Genomic DNA, 21,001 nt, shown 5'->3' on the forward strand with positions numbered 1-21,001 from the left:
AAAACGATCTGGTAGCATTGACAATAGAAGGAATTGTGAAGGATTGTTAGCGGAAGAGAACTGTATCTGTAGGCTCTGTGACAGTGTAGTTGAGGATGGGTGTATCAAGAAATGCCAATCCAGTTTTAATATCCACATGGACCGGCATCCATTGAGTGACTATCACTCCTTAGTGGGTAAAGTGTTAAATCAGACAGATTGTTGGGTATGCTCTCAAGTACCTCAAGGCCATAGCAAATCAGGGTTAGTACCATTCCCTCTAACTATAGGGGAGGTACTTGAGCTAAGTGGTGGGAGGCCGGTGGACAGGAGGTTTAATATCTCCAGTCCTCCTAGTTTGAAGCTCCACCAATATCATGTGGATAGATCCCTAGTATGTTTTAACATTTCCAATCCCCGAAAGCCGGGAAATTGGGAAGTGTCATGGAACAACCAAACCATGACCTTTTCATACAGAGCCGATAGAATGCCTACAGATACAGAACTTATACGCCACATAGCCGGTAGTGGAAAATATTTCCGATATAGGTATACCCTAGGAAGTAGGATCATGAGAGTTGGAGAAGTATCACCAGGATACTGTGCACATATCGTACAAACAGATACGTGTACTAAACAGATGGGAGAATTAGGGTTAGGAGATTTCATATGGAAAATTTGTAATATGGTAATGTCCTATTCCGTCCCATATGTTCTCCCCGATGATGCATACTTCATATGCGGGAGGAAGGCGTATAAGTGGCTTGCCCCAAACTCAGAAGGGTTATGTTCTATTGGAAAAGTACTGCCTGAGGTAATGACCGTATCCCACACTAAAATGAAGGATATTCACGCAGTGCCCAAGCTCCTTATACTCACACTCATTACGAGCACATCGTTAAACGGCACCTGATAGAAAGAACAGAGCATCCGGCCTCTGACCTGATCCATGAATCCACCGGGATTCAATTCCTAATCGCGTTAGATATCACTCGTACCGCCAGAGGAGTGATAAATTATAAATATATATCTGCGCTTGCAAATTTATTAGACAATATCACTGAAATGTATGATGACACATTCAGGTATACCGGAAGGGAGCTCCAAGCTTATAAAACAGAACTGGTTCAGCATAGGATGATTCTCAATTATCTCACAGCTGTGACAGGCGGGTATTGTGTTACCCTAGCGACTCAGTATGGAATAAAGTGCTGCACGTATATTACAAACAGCACAGAGGACCCGACCGAGGTCATAGGTCAAAAGATGGATGACATTTTGCAATTAAAATGGGAGTTCCGAAGGAAACACAATCTCACCCTTGCCGCTGTGGGTAATGAGCTGACCGGTTGGGTGACATGGTTGAACCCACGAAATTGGTTCTCTGGTTTAGGAGAATGGGCTCAAGGAATTATCATGGATGTAGGGAAATTTCTTTTGTGTATTCTGGGTGTCATCATATCGGTCGGCCTGATATTTAGATGCGTTCGGGTTTTAACAAAGTGTAAACGTAGCGCCCGAGTGATGAGTTTAAGAAGTGAAGATACTGTAATAACAACGACTGATTTGATTTACGACCCAACCATTGAGACAATGTTGTGATGAAAATGTGATTCCACGGTCCGTTTCTTTCACCCGTTTCTCCTTTGTTTTCCTCCAAGGTACAAAGACATCCGCTTGGAAGAAGAATTTGACAACCTTTTACACAGACAACTGATGGACTATGCCATAGACCCCCATATCCCTAGTAACTTTAACTTTACGCTAGCCCAACACTTTTTGTAAGTCTATGGACATTGAAAAAGCTTTTTGCACACCGTTTATAGCAAAAGCATCGGGAGACTACAGTCAACATCGAGACAAGACAAGACAAGACACAGACAAGACCTCAATCGGCAAATGTACATTAAACTCACATAGTTTACGACTGCATTTACCATAATTGCTCTTTATCTTCATTTCTACAACCTTCAGGTAATAACACACATAGTCGATAGGGAATATAGGCACAGATATCAGCACTCACATATTCCCCCATTCATGTATCATCAACTAAAATGTGCTCCCCCATTTTGTTGCAACCAAAAGCCGAAAAGAGCTCAGTAAAGTTTGACAGCCCATCCACAGACCCTTAATACGGGATAAGAAGGAATTCAAATGTATACTTCGCAATACCTCGAAGCTTGATTTAAAACACGTACGGCACGATGATACATGACCCCCCAAACATGGATTCATACACACATGCTTCTGCTATCTCACTAGGTCATACCGTTTTCCCACCTTCTCCCCTACCCAATCATAGAAATGTATTATACATGACATATATTTTTCTCTTTTTGAACTATTTTAGGAAGTGGCAGTTATTGGTGACTGCCAAAGGGTGGACTGTCAAAGTCAGAAAATATCACGCTGCACATTGCCATATATGCACCTCGTGCGTGTGCACGCTGCACGAGCATGAGCTCTCCCGTGCGTGCGTATACTCGCGGTCGCGTGCACTCGCGGGCGCGCGGTATGCGCATTTACGGTAGAGTTCATGTGCGTCTAGCGGGCAATTCAATCATAACATAATTTAGTCATATAATGTATTTTGTAGATTATGGTCCCTTTGATAGAATCTGAAAGTTTAGTTAATATAGCATGTTCGGGGACAGAGAGATTCCTCTTTGTTTGATATGAAGGGTCAGACAGGGGTTACACAGTGGTGTTTAGTATCCATCGGAAGAGAATATAATTAGCAATATTCCGGTGTTGGTTTGAAGCGGATTACTCGCTCGTGCGTATAGTTATGGACATAAGAAGTTTATGGACATTTACTATATTTGCACTTTATTACCCATGCGGCGGGAAACCCAGTTTCCCTCCCACCTGAGCAGTTTGAAATAGTCACAGCCCACCTGTATGAACCAACCTATGACCTTTTGTTATAATGCAGAGACGAATTCCTGTGTCCAATGAACAATAAGAATGTAGGGACCATTGTACTGTACTATGTGTAAGTGTATATAAAGACAAGCCGATCTGGGCCAGCTCTCTACTTTTTTCAACGGTTCTCATCACTGATAATCGGGAGCTGGATATCCAGAAAGGCGCTTGCGATTGTTCCCCTTGTGCGTAAGTTCTCTGCAACCATATTTATCTCCTATTTTGTTGTAAGCCATTCTCTCTCTCTCCTTCCCCCCTTAAATGTAATTGTGTCTTTGTTGTATTTTAACGTGTAGTAACTCGGTTAGGTATTTTATGTTAGTTTGGTAGTGTATAACTTGTATTGTATATTCTTTTGCAATTGAACGTTCATTCATTCCCTTAAAAGGTGTTAGACCCTTAGACCGGTATTTGAGTGTTTATTATATTGCTAAAGGGTTCTCAGAGCGTAAGAATCGCTCATACAGTTTTCTAACTAACAAGGTTACACTGTGTTGCATTTACACCTTATCACTGCACAAAGGTTTACAATATAAGTACATTGTTTAGGATATTGTTACAAAGTTTTAACTCTGTGAGCGTCAGCGCCGCTCGCGATCTCCTCGTGGTCTCGAGCGTCCGCTACACTGATAGCGTATCATTACGTTTGTCGGCAGTCTATAGCGTGCTTGCCTTTACGCATTAAGCCGTGAGCGAACGTGCCGCTCGTGCGTCTCGTCCACGGCTAAGCGTCCGCTACGCTGAGTACGTACCCTTACGGTACCACTTACTCTAATAGCGTACTGAGTCTTTTAACCTTTAAGCGTGTTTTATATAGGATATATATTAGGCTTTTACACCTCCGTGCGCGTACTTGTTCTGCCGTGCGTGCACATATCCGCAAGTTGCGTATAACCGCTCACGCGGTCCTGCGTATTAGTGCGTGGCATGAGTAATTACGGTAGCATTTGTACTCGCATGGAAAAGCCACAAAGACATATCACATATTTAGTCCACATAGTGCACAATGAACACATAGCCCACACGCACCACACCAGCAATTTACACTTGTTTAAATGGTACAACAACAAAGGGATTCACCTTTACAGGATATAAGGGGACAGCATTAGGTTATGAGGTGGTGTTTGGTATCCAGCTGTAGGGTATTTTAAGGGCAACATTCCGGTAGCAGTTTTCAGAAGATAGCACGCTCCTGCGCATAACTATGCGCAGGAACAGAATATTACTATTATACTGTATTTACTGTACTCTGATATTCGGCGGGAACCCAGTGGAGACCAACTGCAAGTGCACCTGGATCAGACATCGCCCACCTATTCAAACCAACCTATGACCCCTCCTGTACTGTAAATGACCAGCCCTTTGACCTATGGATGAAGGGGTTACAGTTTCCATTGTATTGTGTTTTTACCAACTGTATAAAAGCTAAGCTGCCTAGCCGGTCACCGTCTCTCTCTGAAGGTCATCTTGCTGATTGACTGAGCACCGGACCGTGTGGCGCTGGCGAAACAAAACGTATGTACCATTGTATTGTAGCCTCTTTTCTCTTATTGTAATTGTATTGTTATTGTAACCCCCTTTTTATCAATTATATGTTGGTGGGTCGGATCCCAACATCTTAAATACAATTGGTGTCGTGTCTCTGTCCCTGCTAAGGTTATAAGTGTACTTCAGGCACACGTGTAGCTGCATTGTGCACACGGCATGTCGGTGTGTGTGTACGCTAAGTTAGTAAAAAGTACGTATGTTAAAGATTACATCCAGCAGCCACAGCTGCTCGAATTTCAGTGTAAAAGGTATTGCTTTTTCTGTTCTGTATGTTAATCAACATTAACACTGGTATACCTTGTACATGACTGCTTCCTTAAAAACACAGACAGACTTGCAAGAATTCCCGCACAGCTTGCAGTCTATTACATACAGTAAGTCCCCATGAGTCAGACTACAAGTTGTAATAAAGAAATTTGAAAAAAGGTCAAATGAATCTAAATAACACTGCCTATATTATCATCACACCATTGCTGCAACTCCAATTACTGACCTCAAAATGTGATCAGCTTCACATACCAATATGCATACAAGGATACAGTTAAATAAAAAAAAATACACATTTTAGCTTTAGACCCTCCCATCTCATATGCATTACATGCAAAAAAAGTCCAGCACGTATGTGCACTAATCCTTAAGGCTAAAGTAATGGATAAAAATGCCATGGGAGCAAAGATAAATATGGGACCTTACTATTTAGGGGATAATAACCAAACGTTCTGTTTCTAGTGAGTGCGAGACATACAGAGGTTCATGTTCAGCAGGACAGAATGTGCATCTAAATCACAAACCAAAATGCTCCTCGCTATAATGGCACATTTTACTTAGCTGGCAGAGCTATATACACAAGAGGGGTGACTCTGATCCTGGAGCTAATGGAAAGTACAGATTATCGTCACTTTGCGAACGCGCCGGACCCATTCTGCGCATACGTGAATGGTCCTGCGACGTAGCAAGTAACCTGGCATGTGATTGACAGTCTGATGATATTTCGGGGGCAGCAACGGTCTCAGTTTGTGAAACTGAAGCATGTCGCTGCCACTCATGGGGGAGGGAAAATGCCAGGGATTTCCTGTCTCTGAGACAGGCGAGTTGCACAGCACCATGGGTGGAGAGTCCAGCATCCTACGGCGCAGGTCGGATCACTACTGCAGCAGGAGGTGTCTACTTGTAACAGTGAAGCAGAAGTGATAGCACCTCCAACCACATCTGAATCAAGCCCAAAATGCATCCGGCTTGAGAAGGGCACCATATGTGCCTGATTTACTCTTGTTTTGTACTCCTAGAGTGAACAGCAGTATGTGCGCCTGCTTTGCTCCTAGAAAGAACAGTAGTATACACTCCAGGTTTATTCCTGGAGATAACAGTAGTACTGTATATGCGTCTGCTTTACTCCCAGACAGAACAACAGCATACCTATCTGCTTTATTCCTGGAGATAACAGTAGTATATGCGCCTGCTTTACTCCTACAGAGAACAATAGTATACACCCCTGGTTTATTCCTGGCGATAACCGTAGTATACTAATATGTGCCTTCTTTACTCCTAGAGAGAACATTATTATATTATACGCCCCTGCTTTACTCATAGAGAACAGTAGTATATTCATCTGGTTTACACCAGGAGGTGTGGATTCACTATGGTAATAGAAAATGCTAAAAATACAGTACATAGCTCATACAATACAGTTGAGTATATGGCCAGACAGTGTTATTAGTAACTAATAAAGTTGCATTCATCATGTCAAAAGAAGTTAGAGCTAGAAGCAAAGAGATAATTATAGGTTTTATTAAGCTTCTGCCACCTTTCCAGTGGGGAAAAAAAAAAATAATAAAAAAATTAAATAAGGATTTTAATACCTACCGGTAAATCCTTTGCTCATAGTCCATAAGGGATATTGGGGACACATTAGTACGATGGGGTATAGACGGGGTCCAAAGGAGCTAGTGCACTTTACATTTCTTCAACTGGGTGTGCTGGCTCCTCCCCTCTAAGCCCCCTCCCACAGGCAGTTATAGGTAAAACAGTGCCCGAAGGAGAAAGGACATACTCGAGAGAAAGAAATTAAGAACAATGAGTGGTGAGATTTATACACCAGTACACCAATAACATAAACATGACCAGCAACGCCTGGCAACGGCTGAACAGAAAAGACCAGCAACGGCTGGTAACAAAACAGCAACAGCTGAACAGGTAATAACTAACAGATAACCTGCAGAAAAGTCTACGCACTGATGCGGGCGCCCAATATCCCTTATGGACTACGAGAAAAGGATTTACCAGTAAGTATTAAAATCCTATTTTCTCTAGCATCCATAAGGGATATTGGGGACACATTAATACGATGGGGACATCCCAAAGCTTCCAGAACGGGCGGGAACTTGCGGATACGTCTGCAGCACCGCCTGCCCAAACTGGGTATTCTCTTTAGCTAGGGTATCAAATCTGTAGAACTTCACAAACGTGTTCTTTCCGACCAGGTAGCAGCTCGGCACAGTGGCAGGGCCAAGACTCCATGGGCAGCCGCCCAGGAACACCCCACCGATCTAATAGAGTGGGCCTTCAGAGACTGCGGAACAGGTAAGGCTGCCGACACATAAGCCTGTTGGATAGTGAGCCTAAGCCAACAAGCAATGGACTGCTTTGAAGCAGGGCAATCTTTTCTCTGCTCATCATACAGCACGAGCAAGGAATCAATCAGTCTTTCTGATCCAAACCGTCCTCTTGACATAGATTTTCAAGGCTCTCACAGTATCCAATTCCTCCGGAGGAGCGTAAGTGACAGAACTGGACGGAATTACAATAGGTTGATTCAAATGGAATGCAGAGACGACTTTCGGCAGGAACTGCTGTCTAGTCCTGAGCTCCGCTCTGTTCTCATAAAAGACCAAATACAAACTTTTACAGGATAAGGCACCTAATTCCGAGACACGTCTAGCAGAAGCCAGTCTTCCACGTGAGGTACTTGTCCTTTACCGTCATCAGAGGTTCAGACCAGGAGGACTGTAGAAAATTCAACACCACATTCAAATCCCAAGATGCTGTGGGCGGCACAAATGGAGGTTGTATGTGAAGCACCCCTTGCAAGAAGGTCTGAACTTCTGGCAACACCGCCAATTTCTTCTGGAAGAAAATTGAGAGAACTGAAATCTGGACATTAATGGAACCCAGACGTAAGCCCTTATCCACGCCAGCCTGCAGGAAATGGAGGAAACACCCCAAGTGGAACTCCGCAGGCGGATACGTGCATTCCTTGCACCAGGAGACATACCTCTTCCATATATGGTGATAGTGTTTTGACGTCACAGGTTTCCTGGCCTGAACCATGGTAGCAATGACCTTATTGGAAAGGCCCTTGTGAGCTAGGATGTTCCGCTCAACTTCCATGCCGTCAAACAAAGCTGCCGTAAGTCTGGGTAGACAAACAGACCTTGCTGAAGAAAATCCCTTCTTAGCAGTAGAGGACAAGGGTCTTCTATGGACATGCCCAGAAGATCCGCGTACCAAGTTCTCCGGGGCAATCAGGATGGCCTAAACCCCCTGATGTCTGATCCTCTTGAGCACCCGCGGGATCAACGGAATTGGAGGAAACAGGAAAACCAGCCGATACGGCCAAGACGACGTCAGTGCATCTACTGCGCTCGCCTGAGGGTCCTTGGTCCCGGGCAGCGAAGCTTCTTGTTGAGGCGAGACGCCATCATGTCGATTTGTGGGTATATCCCCACTGGTCGATGATTTGCTGGAACACCTGAAGGTGTAGCCCCCACTCTCCTGGGTAGAGATCGTGACGACTCAGGAAGTCGGCTTCCCAGTTGTCCACTCCCGGAATGAAGATTGCGGACAATGCTCTTGCATTTCTTTCTGCCCAGAGGAGTATCCTTGACACTTCTCGCATGCAGGCCCTGCTTCTTGTCCCTCCTTGTCGACTGATGTATGCCACCACCGTGGCATTGTCCGACTGAACCTGGATCGCCAGATCCCTGAGTAGAGGAGAGGCCTGAATCAGAGCATTGTAGATTGCTCGAAGTTCCAGAATGTTGATCGGAAGTAGGGCTTCGTGGGTAGACCACCTGCCCTGGAACTGAGCCCCTTGGGTGACAGCACCCCATCCTCTCAGGCTCGCAGGAGAGGAGGATCCAAACCTGAATCCCGAAGCTTCGGCCTTCCAGGAGGTTGGAAGACTGCAGCCACCAGAGGAGTGAAATCCTGGCCTGAGGTGACAGTTGAATCATCCGGTGCATCTGAATATGTGAACCGAAGCACTTGCTCAGGACATCCAATTGAAATGTCCTGGTGTGGAATCTTCCATACTGGACTGCTTCGTACAAGGACACCATCTTTCCCAACAGTCTTATGCAAAGATATATGGATATTCAAGCAGGTCGGAGGATCATGCGGACCTTCTCCTGGAGTGTTCTCGCTTTGACCTCTGGGTGGAACACCTTCTGTGCCACAGTATCCAGTAGCATTCCCAGGAACAGGAGCCGCTGAGGAGGCTCCAGGTGGGACTTCTGTAAATTGAGGATCCACCCATGGTGTGACAGAAGCTGGATAGTGCGATCTATATGGAGCAACAGAAGCTCCCTGGATTTTGCCTTTATTAGGAGATCGTCCAGATAAAGAACAATCTTGACCCCCCGGATTTGGAGTTGGAACATCATCTTAGCCATCACCTTCGTTAACACCCTCGGATCTGTAGACAGGCCGAAGGGTAACACCTGGGACTGGTAGTGATCGTTCAGCAGGGCAAACCTCAGATAAGCCTGATGAGTAGGCCAAATCGTGATATGGAGATAGGCGTCCTTGATATCCAGGGATACCAGGAATTCCTGCTCTTACAGGCCTGCAATCACTGCATGCAAAGATTCCATCTTGAACTTGAAAACCTTCAGGTAAGGGTTCAAGGACTTCAGATTCAAAATGTGTCTTACCGACCCGTCTGGTTTCGGCACTACGAACAGATTGGAGTAGTAAACATGACCTTGTTGTTGCAGTGGCACTAGAACAATGACTTGTGACTGAGCCAACTTTTTGATGGCGAGCATCAGCGTAACACGCGTATCCTCCAAAGCTGGTAAGCTTGATTTGAAAAATCGTTGGGAATGAGCACCATCGAACTCCAGCTTGTATCCTTGAGAGAGGAGTTCTCTAACCCAGGCATCCTGCCAGGAACTCTCCCAGATGTGGCTGAAGTGACGCAACCGAGCTCCCACCTTGAAATCCCCTCGGGGTGGGCGTGCACAGTCATGCTGAGGCTTTTGTGGAAGCTGAACTGGTGTTCTGTTCTGGAGAGCCGGCAATGGCTGGTTTCTTAAACTTACCTCTGGTGCCACTAGCTGCATTGGAGGCACCTCTGGCCCTAGATCGAAATCTGGTAAACTAAAAGGACTGAGCAGACGGCCTCGGGTAGGTCCTTCTAGCTGGCGGGGCCCCAGAGGGGAGAAATGTGGACTTCCCCACAGTAACCTAAGAGATCCATGTATCCAGTTCTCCCCCAAAGAGCCATTCCCCTGAAAAGGGAAGAGACTCCACATTGCGCTTGGATTCTGTGTCCGCAACCCACTGACGCAACCATAAGGCCCTGCGAGCTGACACTACCAGAGCAGTGGTCCTAGCATTAATATTGCCTCTCTCTTTGAGAGATTCGCACAGTACCTGAGCGGTGTCCTGAATGTGTTTGAGTAGAGTCACTGTAGTATCCAGAGAATTATCCGCTGAGAGGCCCTCCTGTATCTGAGTAGCCCACGTATGAATTGCATGCGTCATCCAGCAACCTGCTATGACCGGCCTTTGAGACATACCTGCAGGTGTGTAAATAGACTTCAGTGTGGTCTCTATTTTTCTATCCCCTTTATGGTAAAGGAGCCCGGGGCAGGTAGTACCGCCTTCTTAGAGAGGCGAGAGACTGATACGACTACAACTGGGGGTACTTCCCAGAATTTTCTGCCTTCAGAAGCAAATGGGAAAGCGTGCGAAAACCGTTTTGACACTTGGAATTTTTTAATCTGGATTTTTCCAGGCTAATTTAAATAGGTCCTCTAATTTAGGAGAATCACGCAAAGAGACACTCAGCAGTAGTTTTTCCGCACACAAAACAAACTGTCGCAGCGTTCTCCAGAGGGAGTTTTAACACATCCCGTATAGCCAGAATGAGGGGTTCAATACCCTGTGCTGAAGAGGGATACCCACCAATGGGGTCCACTTCCTCACCATCTTCTTGTATTTCTTCCTTAGAATCTAAGAGTAAGGCAGGCAATCCACGTTTTTGTGGACCTGAAGAGATGTGGTGATGGGGGACATCTGTCCTAGCAGCCAGGTCTGCAACAGCCTGCTGTAATTGTTGAGTTTTATGGGTATTTGCAGTGAGCTGAGATGCTATATCAGACATCATATTTTTGATTGCACCTAGCCAGGAAGGCTCTGGACCCTCCCCCACAGCCTCCTCAGTGATTTTTAAGGACTGACTACATTGTACGCAAGAAATAGATCCAGATGATAGTGGGGAGAATCTGGTGTTACACATACTGTACAACTTGTGTTTTGCCATGATTGCAGTAACAACACAGACATACACACAGACAAGTATAGTGCAAGCCTGCCCTTACTGTATGTGAGGGGGAGACAGAGAGAAGGCACCAGCACACCCAAACTACCTAGCCCCAGTGAGGCTGGTAGCTGTTGTATTCAGTGAAACACTGTATATGTTATAATATAATATATATGTTCCCCAAAGGGACACAGAATGTGCACATTAGCAGCTCTCCCACTTAGATAGACCCTGTACCAAGTTCCCAGCGTGTTCCTGCGTGTCTGGAGGAGCTGTGTGTGCCTGCTGCTACTGCTGTATGCAGAGGAAGGCACCAAAATGCCACTGATCCCGCTCTGAGGAAGCTCCGCCCCCTGTAATGGTACCAGAGCTTCAGTAATATTTATACTGGCAATGTCTCCCAAACAGTGTTAAACCTAACATAAATGCAAGGTTACACTAACCGCTGCCAGTGTACACAGGGAGCTATAACGGGTCCCCCCCAGGAGGGTCCCATATGCCTCACCTGCATGCCAGCCGCAGAGTGAACCGGGGGACCCCCCTAGTGGAGCCCTCTGGTTTGTACTCACCACAGATTGTGACAGCCAAGATGCAGTACCCCGCTGAACAAAACCTCCCAGGACGGTGGTCCTGCAGCGGGGAAGCGGCTCTGACACCTCGCAAGGCCGGTGACCGCCCCCTCTAACTCCCATGGTGCAGGTACTGTATGCTGAAGCCCAAACAGCAAACCAAAAATAACAAAGATTGAAAATAAACTAAAGAAAACTCTCTGGAGCTGCAGAGATGTGCATCCTCTCCTGAGGGCACTTTTTTTCTAAACTGTCCGTGGGAGGGGGTATAGAGGGGAGGAGCCAGCACACCCAGTTGAAGAAATTTCAACTGGGTCCTTTGGACCCCATCTATACCCCATCGTACTAATGTGTCCCCAATATCCCTTATGGATGCTAAAGAAATTACAAATGAAATATTACTGCAGACGGATTGCAAATATCACTGCAATAATACAAATAGATTGGAGCAGCCACATTACAACAGTATAAGTGGGAGAGATTTACAACTATTTAGCTAATCAAAATTGGCTGCTGCCTGTCACCATCATTTCAGCATTTTGCATCATTGAGCACCCGCACGTGATCCGCATCCAAATAGGAGAATGTGTGTCTTCCTTTTGGTCAGCATGGGAAGCAGTTTGTGCGAACACATGTATACTGTACTTCCGCTACTCTTACGAGCCTGCTCCACCATCTGTTCAGTCTCCCTTAAAACAAGGAGTCACTAACGCAAAATGCATGGCATGAGGACAGATGCAAAAAATTTCTGAATTTTCAAGGGGGAAAAAAAGGGCATCCAACAATATTTACCAAACTTTTCCTCAATGTGCAAAGCAAATGTTTTCATTTCTTAACATAAAAAAAAAATAAATGAACAATAAAAAAATAAAAAATAAATCATTATATACCCACCTTGGCCATAAATACAGTTTTCTGACAAACAGATTTCTCATTACTCGCTCTACCTGACAGAAGCCTGTGTGAAAAGCGACTGCATTGTCTGTGAAGGCTTTGATGAAGCCCTGTTTGTTCTTCTGCCTGTACAGGCGCAGTATAAAGGCTTCCTGGCATGACTCTATGATCTTGTGTGCCTTGTACACGAGGATACCTGGTTGAAAATATAATATATATAGTTATTATTCTTTGTTTAAACAGCAGAATACTCAATGTAACAGAAAAAAAATAATCAATAGTTTTACAGTAACATTGTTGCTTTTTTAAAGTCTACCCAGGAATTGAGATAAAACTTTTGAATTCCTCAATAACCAAAACTAAACAGCAGCCACTGGTCCCGATTCTGATCACCTGTAAGGCAATCACAGTTCAGGCTATTTCCAGCTAATGAAATCTATGTGAACACTTGCCTGTATTCTGTCCATGATAACACACAGCCCCCATCTTTTCTACATACCTTCTCATTGAATAGCCCGCAACGGTCTATACACTAACAGGACACTCCCTCTATGTGCAAGTGCTCCGTTGACCCCCAGTAATGCCCATTTGCCGTAAACGAGAAGCAACCGAGTCACTTGTAAATGCTCTTAGGGGTGTATTTATTAAAGCTTGGCGAGAGATAGAATTGTGAGAAAGTACCAACCAATCAGATCCTAAATGTAATTTTTCAAATACAGCATGCAGAATGTAAGGCAGAAGCTGATTGACTGGTCCTTTATCACTCACAATTGTATCTCTTTCTGAGCTTTGATAAATACCCCCTAAAAGTGTTTACGTCAACGAATGCACAGTTTGCTGGGAATCTCAAGTTCCGGCTGCATTCCAAAGCATGTGTAACGCTGAACCAGACCCATTCTGTGACCATATTCAGATGAGATGCATATGTCAAGAACCAATGTAAACAAAACTTTAAAAAGCCCTATTAGGAACAAGTCTGCAAACTATAAGCCTTACATAGACTGTCAGATGTCCCTGTTAATGGGTTGCAGACGAGAAGTTGGGGAACACAGAATATACCTTCAAGCCTCTTCAGGATTACGTGAACTGTTTCTTTGAGCTACCTACCTCTCTTTGCATTATATCTTATCACCTACAGTCCATCCACTTATCAATAACTTTGGACAAACGTAATCTAGTTTAATAACTCTGCCCAACAATACGACCGTTGTGTTTCACAGAGAGCCGAGACACATATTGTGCAGTGAGTGTTCTCTATATGGCTCTTAGTTAAAATAGTGATCTAACCTTTTTTGGCATCACTCTTGCCGACCGGTAATAATTGGTTAGTGTGTACTGTGTTAGGGTACAAAGTCCATTTAGCAGATAGAAGTGCTGCTATAAGAAGTGGTTACAAACACAATCCATATTTGCTTCTTATAATCTGCATTGTAATATTAATGCATGTACTGGTGAATGCGCTTGACATATGCACACTTATATTCTAGTACAAATTTATTACAGGTTGAGTATCCCTTATCCAAAATGCTTGGGACCAGAAGTATTTTGGATATCGGATTTTTCCGTATTTTGGAATAATTGCATACCATAATGAGATATCATGGTGATGGGACCCAAGTCTAATCACAGAATGCATTTATGTTTCATATACACCTTATACAACCCACAGTCTGAAGGTAATTTTAGCTAATATTTTTAATAACTGTGCATTAAACAAAGTGTGTGTACATTCACACAATTCATTTATGTTTCATATACGCCTTACACAGACAGCCTGAAGGTTATTTAATACAATATTTTTAATAACTTTGTGTATTTAACAAAGTTTGTGTGCATTGAGCCATCAGAAAACAAAGGTTTCACAATCTCACTCAAAAAATTTATTTTGGAATACTTGGATATGGGATACTCAACCTGTACTACTACCGGTAAGCCTGACTTTGATATTTTACTTGGAATGAATACTAGTTGCACGTTCACTGGTATTAGTTAACTACTTCTATTTTCATATACTGTATTGTGCACTCCTACTGTATATTGTGTTCGCATATTGTAAGTATTATTCTCCAAGGAATGCTTTCAACTGCCCTTTCCTGAGGCCTGCTGGTGATTCTTTATTACATCCAAAGTCTATCTCAGTTATTTTGAATATCACCTGTTAGGACTTGGGGTGTTACTGGCCTCATAACCTTGCTACATTTTTTCTGAAGACTAACATACCACTTGCAACCTTTAGTTGATACTGTGATAATCCTACCCTGGTTGGTAGGTTTAGTTCACCATCTCGTAATAGGGCTCAAATATATTCCTTACTGACAACTGGAATATGAGATTCTTGGTAATTCTCATTGTATCTTGAACTATTACCGGTAATATTAATTATCTATGATATTTGTTGTATTGTTATCCATCAATATTTTTGATATTTCTGAAGATTAGCATCCTTATGGATAATGTTTGTGTAATGAGGTAAATGTTGGCCGTCATTTAAGTAGCTCTGCCACATTTCTGTAATTTTTCCTGATATAATAGTCATATAACCTGTGCAGTGTCGTGCCTTAGTGTAGTTTTGGATAATTGGTACTATTGGTACCTTATTGCCAATAAGTTTTTGGAAGGTGGGTTATGGACAGATACGTCCATAAGAATACTTCAGGCAAATCTAGCCAGTCTGCTGTTAATACCAGGATGAGCAAGAATAGACAACCCCCTGGCAAATCAAATCCGCCTTCATCCCCCCGCATTACTGACTCCCCAGATAGAATGTCTGACACCGACGTTTCCTCGGGTCACTCCTCCCTATCCCAAATGGCTTAGGAGTTATCTAAAATTTTGATGCCTCAGATAGATAAAAAAAAACTTGACAATATTCAATTTATTGATAAAAAGCTTTAACAGATTCAGACTGCACTAAACACGACATTGGCCAAGTTGGAAACACATTCTACTAGGCTTACTGAGGTGGAACAGAGGGTGAATGACACGGAAGATCACGTATATGGTCTCCAACAAACAGCGGATACATATGCGTTCACTATTCAAACTCTACAAGCTAAAATTGATGTCTTGGAGAACAGAGATAGGAGATATAATCTCAGATTTATGGGTATTCCAGAGACCATTAGGGACTCACAATTGCTAGAATTTCTCTCCACTGAGGTGTTTTCAGCACTGGAGATCTCTGAGGAGACTTTTCTGCCACATATTGAAAGGGCTCATAGGATCGGTCCAACTAGACCGAATACTGATTCTAGGCCTCGGCCAGTGATTGAGAGGTTCGTGTACTTCCGCATGAAGGAGCTGATTCTGCGTTCGTATCGCAGAAGCTCCAAACTGAAGGCGAGGGACCGTAAGATACTCATCTTTCAGGATTTTTCGGCTTCAGTGTCGCAGAGACGTAGGGAGTTCTCCAGTGTCTGCAAACTAGTTTATGACAATAATGCCCGTTTCGCCCTCATGTACCCAGCAAAATTACGCATTCAAGATAATGGCAAAACCTTCTATTTTACGTATTCCAGTACAGCTAAAACCCATGTGACAAAGTTGTTAGGCTCTAGAAGGCCAGCCGATCACTAATATTCAATGCGACACTTGCCTTAGTGTGCTTTACTTTGTGCAATCTATAAGTTTATATGTCCATGTTGGAGCTACTTGCTTAGTTCATCAACTACTTAATTTTTTGTTTCTAAGTTTGTGTCAAGCGTTATTTCTCACAATGACGCTTGTAAGGTTTCACCTGTTTAAGGAAAATGATTGAAAATGGTGTTTGAAGCGATGTGTTGTACTCTTTTTGTATTATTTTTTGTTGTTTGTGTTCCGTCTCCTTCCCCCCAAGTAGGAGACTTATTCCATCATTTTTGGAATCCAGCCCTGCACTCCTTGCTCGCTGGGACAAGGAGTGGGGGGGGGGCAAGGAGTGGGCTTCTCTAGTCTGTAATATCAGTCTATATACCCTCCCTCGATTAGGTATTGGCTAGTCAGAATTTCAACTCCTTAGCTACACCCCCCACAACTGTTGACTCACAGCTTAAGGTGGTCTCCTGGAATGTTGGCGGTCTCAACTCTCCCATAAAGCGCAAAAGAGTTGTCACACATTTAAAACGCTTCAATCCCCAAATTATATTCCTACAAGAAACTCATTGGCTAAAAGATTCTGGAGCTACTTTGAAGGCACCTTGGATAGATGGCTGTATATCAGCTGACTATCAAAAGGAAGGCAAGACGTGTTGCAATATAATTTAAAAAAAACTTGCATTACACTTTTCAAAACTCTATAAATGACCAGAACGGCAGGTATCTAATTCTAGATGTAGAAGTGTGGGGTGCTAAATATACATTGGTAAATGTATATGCTCCGAACGTAGGGACGTCTGAATTTCTGCAGAATCTCTCTATCATTTTTCTGCAGCGTGAAAACTTTGCGTTAGTGTTGGGTGGAGATTTTAAGTCAGTAATCCTAAACATTGATAAAAGCCCTCCCCCGAATAATCCGAACCCACATTTGTGGAAACTAATACAATCAATGAGGTCAACTCTCCAGCTCACTGATATGTGGCGACTATTGAACCCGACAGATAGGTCATCTACTTTTTATTCCAATGTTCACCACTCATGGTCTCGTATAGATTCCTTCCTAATTGCTGACTTGCTCGTTTCCCAAGTGAAGCACGCTGATATTCACAGTGTGCTGATTTCTGATCATGCCCCTATCTCACTGATTCCGGAATGAATGATACATTCGGGTGGTACTAGGTTATGGGGATTCCTCAGTTACCTATACCAATCAGATGACTTTCGACTATTTTTAACTAACCATTGATTAAATTATCAAGACGATAACTTGGAATATTGGGAAAGACCCACTATTTTTTGGGGCACAGCAAAATCAGTACTAAGGGGTCAGATAATTGAATACTGTATGTCACTAGACAAAAAAGGAAGTTGACGGCCACTTATCGCTCTCTGCATGACTCTATGACTATAGCTCTTCAGGAACATCTTACGTTCTCTAGTGATGCTTCCTTGAACAAATATACTGAGGCTAAACAGTTACTAAATGATTGTCTAAAGCTAAAAGGGATCTGACCTTTTCCTGATACAAGTATTATCAATGGGGAAACAAGACAGGCCGTCTTCTAGTGACTATGGTGAGGAGAAAGCACTCTAAGAGATTTATAACGGCTCTGAAACATAGACAGTCTGGCCAGCTAATCACTGACACTCGCGCAATTGTGAACCAGTTTGAATCGTATTTTACTGACCTGTACTCTGACCTTCCCTTTGACAGAGGGGCGCATGAACTATTGATGAGGAAGGCAAACATACCCTCCCTAAATACTACTCAAGCAGATTCATTGATAGAACCAATCACCGCGCAGTAAGTTGACGATGCAATATCTAAACTTCATTTGCATAAGTCTCCGGGACAAGATGGTCTATCGAATGAATTCTATAAACTCTTACACCCGCATATTACACCTACTTTACCTGAATTATTTAACGATATAATAAGACATTACACTCCTTTTCATCACTGTAATACTGCACATACTATTTTGATTCCAAAACCGAATCAGGACCCTCAGCTGGTTGGATCTTACAGACCCATAACTCTACTGAATATGGAGCATCAAATTAATGGCTAAAATTCTCTCAGAAAGGTTACAACTGATTCTTCCTCATGCCTTAACTCCCCATCATTTAGGTTTTGTGAAAAACAAACACTCTGTCGAAGGGGTCAGAGCAGCCATTGCAGCGACTGTGTTTTCGGCTCAATTGCAAAACTCGCAAAATGTGTTACTGAGCTTAAGACACTACAAAGGTGTTTGACACGGTACTTTGGCCTCATTTATATTCCACTTTACTAATTTGGACCTTTCATCAAGATTTTATTAAGATCATTAAGTACCTGTATACATTGCCATCTACTACACTTTTGATTAACGGCTTCAGTAGCGATCCTATTGCATGCAGAGACGGACCCGTCAGGGGGGCCACTTGTCCCCCCTTCTTTTTAATTTAGCGATAGACCCGCTAATTTGTATTTTGCAAAATGACACTCATTTCAAAGGGATTACTATTGGAAGGAAAGAAATAAAATTAACAGTGTTTGCCGATGATACCCTATTATATATTGATGACCCTTCAAGCTCTTTGACCCACATCTTTAATCTTTTACAATCATTTGGATAGGTTTCTGGTTATTGTATCAATTGGTTAAAATCACTAGCGCTCTGTTGGGTCCTAATAATTATCCGTGTGTAGGGTTGGAGATCTACCTTTAACTTGGACTTCTGACCATATGACTTACTTAGGTATACTAATACCTAGGAATCCAAAGAATCTCTACAATTTAAATTATACATTGGTGATCAATACAATTGCAGCTGAGCTGGAGAGATGGAAATCATTACAATTATCTTATCTGGGTAGGGTCAATTTAATAAAAATGGTTTCGTTTCCACGTCTTATGTATATAGTTTAAACCCATCCTAATGTAAGTACACCTAAAGACACCCAATATCTGCATTTTTTATTTCGTAAATTCATATGGCACGGCAAGAAGCCACGTATAAGCTTAATTAAATTGCAACAAGCAATTACTAATGGGTGGCTGAACTTCCCTAATGTCCAATGGTATTCTCAAGTGGCCCAACTGAGGTACCTCCAAGATTAGATTCACAACCAGGAAATCTATGCCAACACTGATTTAGAAAGGGAATTTTTTCAGGGTGGTGACTTAGTAAGCTTCTTACACATGCATGAACAAGAAGTCCCCTTGCACATCAAGGATAACCCACTCTTATGGCACGTTAAAAAATTGTGGGTGGGAATGAGACATAAATGCAATGTTAACGCACACAAATCTATATTTCTTCCCTTTATTAACAATCCTGAGTTTCAGGATGGGTGGGCTTACCTTCCGTTTTACATATGGAGAGCGGGTGGAATTGTTAATGTAGGGAGCTTGCTTGACTGTAGACAGCGTCGGCCGTTAATGTTCAAGGAGGCAATTGACAAGTTTCCAGTGGTGGAACCATACCCAATTGCCTTTTTATTGGTCCAATACTATAAGATATCTTACCAGATGATTGGCAAAATGTGGTAGATGATATGCTGAAGCGGGTACCATTAAACAAAAATGCTATATCAATAGGTTATAAACATTTTCAGACAGTCTTGAACTACTCCACTAGATCAGAGGGTATAATGACATGGCTAATCCATATTTCTTGAAAGCTCATTCCCACGCATGTAAGACACTTTCTTCCTCAAGATGTAGGAAAATGTTCTTAAACATACGTCACAAAACTTATTTATGTCCACATAAAAGATTTTTACTTGGTCTTTCATCTTTGCATGCTGGCTGAAATGTGGGGAATCTCATGCTGATCTTTTTAACTGTCTTTGGCACTGCCCACTCATTAGGAGCTTCTGGGTTAAAATCCACAAATATGTCACTGATCATCTGGTGAATTACTTATCCTTAACATCTGAATGGGCTCTCTTTGGCATTTTTCCTAAAAATCAGAATATGTCAAGAGGTAGCAAAAATCTGCTCTTAGCAGCGAGCGCTGCTGCTCGTAAAACCATACTGCAAGTATAGATTCACCCGGAGACTCCTTCAATCCCGTTATTTAAGGCAAAATTGTTATACTTATTTAGAATGGAATGGGTGGGAGTAATGTTTGAAAAAGACAAAAAAGTAGAAATTTTTTTGAGGTGTGGGAGAGCTATGCAGCCACACTTTCCACCCCCATAAGATCACAAATACATAATTCTCTGACTAATACTTTGTGGTATATGAACAGGACACTGGGAGGAGACCCACCAATTACATTGTAAAGTTTCTTCTTGTACAGTCTCGGGGGAAATGGGAGTACGGGCGCAGGCAACCCTCTTATTTTTCTTTACTAATTTTGGTATTGTATGTATTTCTGTAATTCTGATGTGTTTTTGTAGGTTGTGGATTTTTTGTGTGCGCAGAATCAATACGCCGATTGTTTAGTAATGCTTTCAGTATTTCTATATAGTAAATCCAGTGCTAATTTTGCCGACATTTGGGACCTCTAGTCTCCATAGAAGACACAAGAACTCGACAACAATACCTTATGTGTGTAACTTTAATGTTTTATGACATTTTTGTACAAACTTTTTATCTGTATTGTACATTGTGGATTGTATAACATATTGTTTCAATAAAAATGTTTTTTTGTTTTTTTTAAAGCCCTATACTGCACAACAACAACAAAACAGGCATATATGCAATATCTGAATTATTGGTCTAACTGTGCATTAAAACGAAGAATTTTATAAAGCAATAATAGTTAAAAAGACCAATACAAATTAGCACAAAAATTCTAACATTACAGAAAAAAAATAAAAGAATCAACGACTTTGCTGGCATCTAGTGGCGATATCAGGGCAGTGTCCACAATTGTTTGATGAATCAAGACAAACAGTTGAAGTACAAAAACATTTCTATTCGGCACTGTATAAGAAGGTAAGAGCCTTACGGGGATATTCGTTTAGTGTC

At 42.7% G+C, this 21,001-nt stretch overlaps 1 protein-coding gene across 3 annotated transcripts in view; it reads right to left on the minus strand.

Annotated features, from left to right (window-relative positions):
- ERCC4 (ERCC excision repair 4, endonuclease catalytic subunit) overlaps window positions 1-21,001 on the minus strand; it is a 114,985-nt gene that overhangs the window by 52,925 nt on the left and 41,059 nt on the right. For all 3 annotated transcript variants that reach the window (XM_063934336.1, XM_063934334.1, XM_063934335.1), the window contains exon 4: window positions 12,466-12,661. In XM_063934336.1, the coding sequence (XP_063790406.1) occupies window positions 12,466-12,661 (196 nt within the window). The remainder of the gene's footprint in view (window positions 1-12,465; window positions 12,662-21,001) is intronic.

This window comes from Pseudophryne corroboree, chromosome 7 (genome assembly GCF_028390025.1).
Source record: "Pseudophryne corroboree isolate aPseCor3 chromosome 7, aPseCor3.hap2, whole genome shotgun sequence".
Lineage (NCBI taxonomy): Eukaryota > Metazoa > Chordata > Amphibia > Anura > Myobatrachidae > Pseudophryne > Pseudophryne corroboree.